The sequence below is a fragment of the Elgaria multicarinata genome, chromosome 7, assembly GCF_023053635.1.
Source record: "Elgaria multicarinata webbii isolate HBS135686 ecotype San Diego chromosome 7, rElgMul1.1.pri, whole genome shotgun sequence".
NCBI classification, from domain to species: domain Eukaryota; kingdom Metazoa; phylum Chordata; class Lepidosauria; order Squamata; family Anguidae; genus Elgaria; species Elgaria multicarinata.
Window position 1 is genome coordinate 96,015,019 of NC_086177.1, and position 8,218 is coordinate 96,023,236.

At 43.6% G+C, this 8,218-nt stretch overlaps 1 protein-coding gene across 1 annotated transcript; it reads left to right on the forward strand.

Annotated features, from left to right (window-relative positions):
* Positions 1-534: 534 nt before the first annotated feature.
* Positions 535-4,994, forward strand: UTP23 (UTP23 small subunit processome component). The gene is made up of 3 exons (XM_063129907.1): positions 535-802; positions 2,882-3,056; positions 4,490-4,994. The coding sequence occupies exons 1-3, from the start codon at positions 615-617 to the stop codon at positions 4,880-4,882; spliced, it is 756 nt and encodes a 251-aa protein (XP_062985977.1). The 5' UTR covers positions 535-614; the 3' UTR covers positions 4,883-4,994.
* The last annotated feature ends 3,224 nt before the right edge of the window (positions 4,995-8,218 follow it).

The window sequence follows — 8,218 nt, forward strand, 5'->3', positions numbered from 1 at the left end:
GTTGAGAAACGCAGTCCCCGAAAAAAGGGTTCCGCATTGGCGGGAGGGGCGAAAGTGAGGCTACGTAGCGCGCAGGCGCAAAAAGAAGCGCGTTTAGGGGCAGTCAAGAGGGGCATGCATTTAAGGCGCATGCGCAATGTTTCTTGCGCCTTCCCCTGAAGGTTTTTTTTGCCTTTATAGCTACAGTACAAGGGATGCTTACTAGGGACTAAAGCCCATCAAGTTCATTGGTAGTGGTTTTACTTCCGAGTAAGCAAGCAATAGCGGCAAGCTGCACTTAAGGCGACTTGAGTGCTGACGCGGAATGCCGAATATCCGCATGTAAAATCATGTGGGAGTAATATTACGTGTTGCTCTATTTTTTAGGTTGATTTTATTAATCTTTGTGGCAAATAATCCAGTTTCTTGAAGATAATGACAACCTAGCGAAGTTATCTTAGAGATCAGCAAAGCCTTCCGCGGAGGGTTTCCCAGTTTTCAGGCAGTTCCAGTGCGCGTGCGTGAACGGGTACTACTTCCGGTATAAGAGTTACACTTCCGGTGGCCTAAGTGGTACTCGTATTGGTCAAAGAGTGTTTCATCTTTATCTCTATGGTTATTCTGCCGCCTCCGCTATGAAGATCACCCGGCAGAAGCACGCGAAGAAGAACATGGGCTTCTACAAGTACAACTTCGGCTTCCGGGAGCCCTTCCAGGTGCTGCTGGACGGCACCTTCTGCCAGGCCGCGCTCCGCAACAAGATCCAGATCCGCGAACAGTTGCCAGGTTACCTGGCCGGGGCCACGCAGCTCTGCACGACGCGGTGAGTTGGGAGGGGGGAGTGTGGAATGGAGTGAGGAGGAGGAGAAGGCGGGTGGCACGTGACACAGAGGCCGGTTGGCAGCGCGTGACGAGGGTCTGCGCCCGCTGAGGGGAGGTGGGTTTTGATTGGGTGACAGAGGAGCTCCGTACCATTGGTGGGGTGAGGGAATGTAGTGACGGAACCACCCGGTATATAAACCCCCGGTAGGGGGGGGGGCGTGGAGCCTTCCAGATGATGCTCCATTTCTATATCGCCCTATAGCTGAAGCTGTTCAAAATAAATCCTAAGATATTAAATACAGCGTAAACGTTTAATGACACAAAAAATTAAAAGCATTCAAACAGTTCGAAACATTTTAATTAAGGTACTAGACCTGTTCAGACAGCTGACCTAAATGCCTCCATCACATGTGATTAAATGCCTGGGGGTAGAGGGCAGGTCTTGGGGGTAGAGGGCAGGTGTTGGTGCCATTCCATAATTGGGGGGTGGGGATGGGGGACACCACTGAGAAGGTCTGCTTTCATCCTCTCTCACCACTGGCTAGGCCTGATGGCAGCTGCAATCCAACAGCCTCTGGAGGGCCACGTGTTTCCTATCTGGTATAAATGTAAGGTTTTCTCACAGCTTCATAATGTGCACTGGTATATTTTGGGGTCAAGGAACCTGGTTCCCTCCAGATGTTTTGGACCTACAACTTCCTCCAATGGTCAGGAATTATGGTACTTGTAGTCCAAAATATTTGGAGGGCACCAGGTTGCCTACTGGTGGATGTGATACCAGCGTGCCAGTTGCTGGTGGCAGCATACACTCATACTTAACTTTCCAAGCCGTAGCTGTGTTAGCTTCTTGCAACAAAAAAGCAATGCAGAGTAGGCTGTACAAAGCTGTGGAAATCCAAATCACAGAGGCCGTGTTATGATGGATCTGCCATTTCCTCACACAGCCCTAGGCCCCCATACAACTCCCAGCATGCAGTGCCTGGGAGGACTGTACTTACTTCTCCCATACAATCCGCCCCGCACACTCAGGTCCTCTGGGAAGAATCCACTTCAGCTAGCAAAAACTAGATTAACAACTGTTACCCAGAGGACCTTCTCTTCTGCTGCTCCCAGACTGTGGAATGGCTTGCTGGAGGAGATTTGTCAACTTGACAGTCTTTTAGAATTTAAAAAAGCAATAAAGACTGATCTATTCCGGCAGGCCTATCCAGTGAAATTTTAGAATGTTTTCAGGATGTTTTAATCATGTATGGTATGTTTTAATTCGTTTTAATGTGTATTTTATCTCATGTTTTTATACTGTTTGTTTTACACTTTGAATTGTTTTAGTTTTTGTGAACCGCCCAGGGAGCTTCGGCTATTGGGCGGTATAAAAATGTAAATAATAATAATAATAATAATAATGGGGCCCAGGAACAGAGGGCATACGTGTACTCGCTGCCATCACCCGCTCCTCCAGGCGATCGCCGGCTTCTTGGCACGATTGGCGGCGGCTGCAATCGTGAATACATCATTGACCCTGGAGGGGCCCCCACATGTTCCGCAGGTGTCCTGCAGTCACCTGCTTCCCCAAGAGCCACCCACTTCCTTTACCAGAGTGGGCACTTCTTGGGGGAAGCAGGCGGCTGCAGGGCACTTTCGGAACATGCGGGGACCATGGAGTATTCTTGACGATGGAGGAGGAGCAGGTGATGGCAGCAGTGAGTACACGTATGCCCTCTGTTCCTGGGGCCCGGTAAGTACAGCCCTCCCTGGCACTGCATGCTGGGAGTTGTAGGCTGTATGGGGGCCTAGGACTGTGCGAGGAAATAGTGATTTGGATTTCCGAATCCTTGCACAGCTGTAATGCGAAGTCCTATGGCACCTGAAAGACTCAGATTTGTTAGACTGTAAATGTGAGTTCTTACCTGGGAGAGAGTCCAGTAGAATTCAGAGAGGCTTACTTCCAAGTAGATTGTTTGTTCCAACTTCACAAACCCTGTTTTTAATTTGGACTTAAGTTAGGCCTCAGGTTCAGAATATAAAATATATTTGAATGTGATTTTTTGCTATTATCTTACTTGCCTCATTTTCCCTTTAGATGTGTCCTAAAAGAACTAGAATCCTTGGGAAAGGAGTTGTATGGTGCAAAACTAATTGCACAGAGATTTCAGGTTCGCCATTGTTCTCACTTCAAAAGTCCAGTGAGCGGCTCAGTCTGCCTTTTATCCATGATTGAGGATGGCAATCCACACCATTATTTCATTGCTACACAGGTAACAGTCTTTCACACATTTACATGAACAAAGCGCCTAATTTCCAAATAGCTTCAAATCTGGCCATTTGGTAGTGAGTTCTGAATATGTAGGTTCAGCTATTCCTACTGGCACTGCTGGAGGAAACTTTAGTTTATGCAAATTGGGACTGGGACTATGCAGCTCCAGTAATACAAGACAGTACTTGATACTCAGCTTAACAAAACAGGTTTTCAAAACAGACTTACTCAGAAGGGAACCATGTTGCGTTCAAGAGGACTTAAGTATGCTCAGGATTGCAGCCCTCCTGCAGCAAGCATCTCAATGTAGGATTAACATCACAACAGTGAGGGCATTTATGGATAAATGCTATTTCTCAAAGAGGGATGAAGAAGTTGGGGGTCATGTCTGAATGATATATATTTTCTTTTAGTTGATACAGCCAAAGGCAACTGCATTATCTCTGTGCAATCTTATACAAGTCTTTTCAGAAATAGACTGGACTGAGTTCAATTGGTTTTCTCTAAGTGTGTATAGGGTTGCAGCGTGTCTGAAAAAAGCAGGCCCCCATGAAGTCAAGAAAGAGTCTATGGGGAAGGATGTGCAACTCCGTGTATAGAACCTTATGCGCTGTTTTGCCATTCCTGCCTTGCTCCATTGTGATGGTAACAAATTGTGATGCAAAAAGTGCTGGTGCAATTCCCTTACAATATCTCACTAATAATTACTTTACATTAATAAAATAATAATAATAATAATAATCTCCCCATATTGTTGATAGAGATGTCATAGCATGGGTGAGATGCAAACCAGGAAATTTCATAGGTCACAGCTCAAGCACCTAGACAGTACCTTACACTAGGTCTCAAATTTGGGAACAATCAATAATGGATTCCAGCAAAATACCCATCATTAGGGCCAGCAGGTAGCAGAGAAAATACCTGTATATTGCAGGGACAACTGGAGAAGCCAAATAAATTTCTGCTGGCTGGGGTGTCTACCATCCCTTTCTAGGGGCCAAACTACAACTATGTTGAATGCATTTGTGATTTTTAATAGTAGTTGCAGGTTGTCTGATCAGGACTGGGGATGAATTACTTGTTTAATTCCACTGAAAGTCCCTCTTCCTACCCTGAAGTTGGTATTTGCCCTTAAAGGGACGCTGTCTCACACTTGCCATTGAGAACGGAGCAGGTCTTCACATCTGTAAAATTTTTTACAAATGAGTATTAAAGTAGTTTACTGCTATATCTTTACTGAGCTTCAACAACATTTTAGTAAATAAGCAAATGAGGCAAGAGAATTGGAGCATTTCCAATCAATTAACAGTGTTCCAGGGTAAATTATCTGCTAAATTTATACCTCAAGTGTGCCTTCATATGTGAAGCATATGTATGGAATCTGGATTGTCTTAACTGTGTTTTCTGTTTTTGTTTCTTTAAATCCTTTTATAGGATCAAGATCTGGCAACAAAAATAAAGAAAAGGGCTGGAGTTCCTCTTCTGTTCATAATACAGAACACTATGGTTCTAGATAAGCCTTCTGCTAAATCCTTGGCCTTCGTGCAAACGATGCAGACAAACAGGCTTATGCCAGAACACCAGAAACAAAGCATTGCACTTCTCAAAGAGGAGCAGGGCCTAGCGAAGACCTCGGAGCCTAAAAAAAGGAAACGTAAAAGAGCTGCTGGCCCGAATCCCCTCAGTTGCCTGAAGAAAAAGAAAAAAGGCGAAGAGACCTCACAGCCTTCAGCAACCAAAAAAGGGGGGAATAGGAAGCGCAGCAAAAGGAAATCAGAAGCCACTGCTGGGGGTGTGCAGTCAGGGCCCCAGAATGTAGAAGCATAAAACCCTCCAAGAAACTTGGTGGGCATAATTATTCTGTGAACTTTGGTGGAAGACAATGTCTACTGCTGATGCAATATGGCAATAAATGTTTGTGTTACTTTTTTTTAAAAAATAGTTGTTTTAATATACACACACACAGCGCATAGTTAAATTATGGAACTCACTACCACAAGATGTAGTGATGGCCACCAATCTGGATGGCTTTAAAAGGGGGTTGGATAAATTCCTGGAGGCAAAGGCTATTAATGGCTACTAGCCCTAATGGTTGTAAGCCTGTGTTCACCAGTTGCTGGGGAACATGGGCGGGAGGGTGCTGTTGCACCATGTCCTGCTTGTCCATCCCTGGCTAAATGGCTGGTTGGACACTGTGTGAACAGAGTGCTGGACTAGATGGACCCTTGGTCTGATCCAGCATGACACTACTTATGTTCCTATGGTCAAAAACAATAAATTTTCCCCTACAACCTTTATATCTCATTTTGAAGCTATTATGGCCATGGCTAGACTAGGCCTATATCCCAGGATCATCCCTGTGCGTCTAAATGACACACAGGGGATCCCGGGAGCAGGCAGGGACTACCCCTCCATTTGCCTGGGATAATCCTTGTCTAGCTAAGGCCTGTAAAGTTGTGTTTTAAGCTGCCTAAGAAAATTGTATTCAGGGGAGGCAGATGACACTGAAAGTGATTAAAAGTTGGTGTACAGTGTTGAAAATTAATCACAGTTATTTCACAGTTCAAACCTGCTGTTCCTTTCTGGATGCCCTTTCCTCTCTCCACCCCCCTGAAAGGCTGGGTCCATGGAAGCTGACTTGGTTATTTGTTGATGAATTCATACATGGTCTAAGAGAAAACTATTAGGTTGCTAGTTTTGGACAGATGCTTCTTGAGTGTGAGCATGATCGTATCAAAGTCCCATTATTTTAATGGGAGAGAAGCACATATTTAGCACTTTCATTTCTCTCCCACTTCTAAAACAACAGGACTTAGAAGTGCTTAAATGTCATTGACTCATGTCCTTAAATATACAGGGTAGTGGGATTATTTCTGCCACTAAAGATTAATTTTGAATGCGTTATCAATTGTAACCCCAAAGAATTAATTACATTCCTATTCCACATCTAGTTTATTTAATTATAAGATCTGAAATAGATAAACCTTTCACTAGGAATTCTTTATCTCTCTTTATTATCTGACTCAGTCAGGTTTCCAATCTGCTGGGAACTAAACAGTTCTCTGAAAGACCATTTGTAATGCTGAATGACAAACCCTAGAGTCGGAGTGAAAAGTCTTTTGAAAATTTTATATATATCATTTTGGTCATTTAGCACAAAAAAAAAGAGGCTGGAGACTTCTCTCCAGTCAGAACATGAGCCATGATATTAATTACTGCAGAAGGCCAGAAAATAAATACCAAAAAGGTTACAAAATTTGAGTATGCACTAAATTGGATGATGGAGAGAGAGACAGAGAGGAGAGATACTGAAAGCCTGAGCAAAATGATATTGATCTACAATTAAAGCTAGAAGTCAACCTATGTGTTAGTAATTTGCTGTGCAATCATGGATAGGTATAGGGAAATACTTTTCTTCCCCCAGCATAATTCTATAATCCAGAGTCATCCCATGAAATTGATTGGTGGAAGACTCAGGACAAATAAAAGGAACCACCCAGAGTGCTTTGGCTACTGGGCAGTATAGAAAGGTAACGAGTTTAATAAACATAAAAAATAAGAAATTTACAGCCACCAGGCAGCATGGTGGCCACCAATTTCAATGGCTTGAAAAGGGGGGCTAGACAAACCTGTGCAAGAAATGGCTATCAATGGCTACTAGCCCTGATGGCTATATGCTGCCTCCAGTACCCGAGGCACTATGCCTATGTACATTTTCACAATTTTTGAACTGCCCAGAGAGCTTCAGCTATTGGGCGGCATAGAAATAAAATAAATCTGTTGCTGGGGAACATAGGAGGGCACGTATAGATGCACTCACGTCCTGCTTGTGGGTTTCCTTGGGCAGCTGTGGTTGGCCACTGTATAAAAAAAACGTGCTGGACTAGATGGACCCTATGATGATTCAGCATATTTATTTTATTCTTATATGTCTGCTCAGGAGTAAGTTCCATTAAGTTAAATTGGGCTTACTCCCAGATAAGCCTTCCCTTCTGTTTTAAGCTAAGTGCAGGACTGTATTATCCTACAAAGATAAATAAATCTCAATTTCCCATGGGTTTTTCAGTTAAGCCTATAAACCCTGGTTGGCAGCTACACCTCTGAAGTGTGGCGGCTCTCTTCTCAGTTCTCATCTGGGTCTCCTCTCCTAGTCCCTTGACTCTCTTCTCCATCTGTCATCTACGGAAGTAAAGGTTACCAGTCCTTCAAGCCCCACACATTCTCAAAGTTTACTCAATCTCTCTACCAAACACCCCTTCTGCCACTGATCTTCAGGCAGACAGCTATATCAGGCTCCAAGGTGAGGGGTGGAGTGAGACAGGTGAAACTGCTCAACCCTTTCATGTTCATCCCTCTCCACCAAAAACTCCTTTTGTTTGGTTGGTATGGGTGTAAGTAACATTACATGTGTGGAAAGGGCATTGCTTCTCCTGCTCTGCATAGGATATTCCTGTTAACCTCCGACTTCAGATTCGCTGACGGGAATCCTGATAAGACTGAGCCCCTATTCAAGGTTAAACTAGAATAGTACAGCTTTAAGTGACGGTTGGCCTTCATCCCCTTTAAAAGCCCAGATGCATTTGTGTATTAAAAATTTCTGCATTTGGTTTTAGTGCACCTGTTAGGATACCCAGGCACCCTTTATAATTACATAAAGGTGAACCTAAAATGAGTGGACCCCCTACTCCCATAATTTCAGTTCACCAATAAATTATGCACATCGGTCTGCACCAGAGCTCCAAAACTGAAACTTGGGCATGTGTACTTAGGGGACCCTAGAGGTGTGCACTTTGGGATAATTTGGTTTCATGTGCTAATTAGTTTTAATTTAAATCTGTGTGTTTGAATCCTGCAATACTATCTTTAGGCACAGTGGCAGAATTCCCTACCCAGAGCATAGCTTTGCAGTTGGTAGAGTTCATATAAATCTAATAAGTGGGATATAAATCTACTAAATTAGCATGGAGAGGTCCAAAGATTTCCTTTACTCTTTTAAGCTCAGTAAGCCATCAAGATAACATAACATGCCTTCTTGAGTATCTTTTAATATTGCTCAATTTAATAGACTGAGAGCAGTCTCATTTTGAACAAACTTCCTGCTTGTTTTCAGTCATTTTAAAATGAACCGGAGAAGGATATGTATTTGCTTGTGGACTTCCAATA

Coding starts and splice junctions, on each gene's coding strand:
- UTP23 (XM_063129907.1), top strand. CDS start 615: ATGAAGATCACCCGGCAGAAGCACGCGAAGAAGAACATGGGCTTCTAC. Junction 803..2,881: donor ACGCAGCTCTGCACGACGCG/GTGAGTTGGGAG, acceptor TTTTCCCTTTAG/ATGTGTCCTAAAAGAACTAG. Junction 3,057..4,489: donor ATTATTTCATTGCTACACAG/GTAACAGTCTTT, acceptor ATCCTTTTATAG/GATCAAGATCTGGCAACAAA.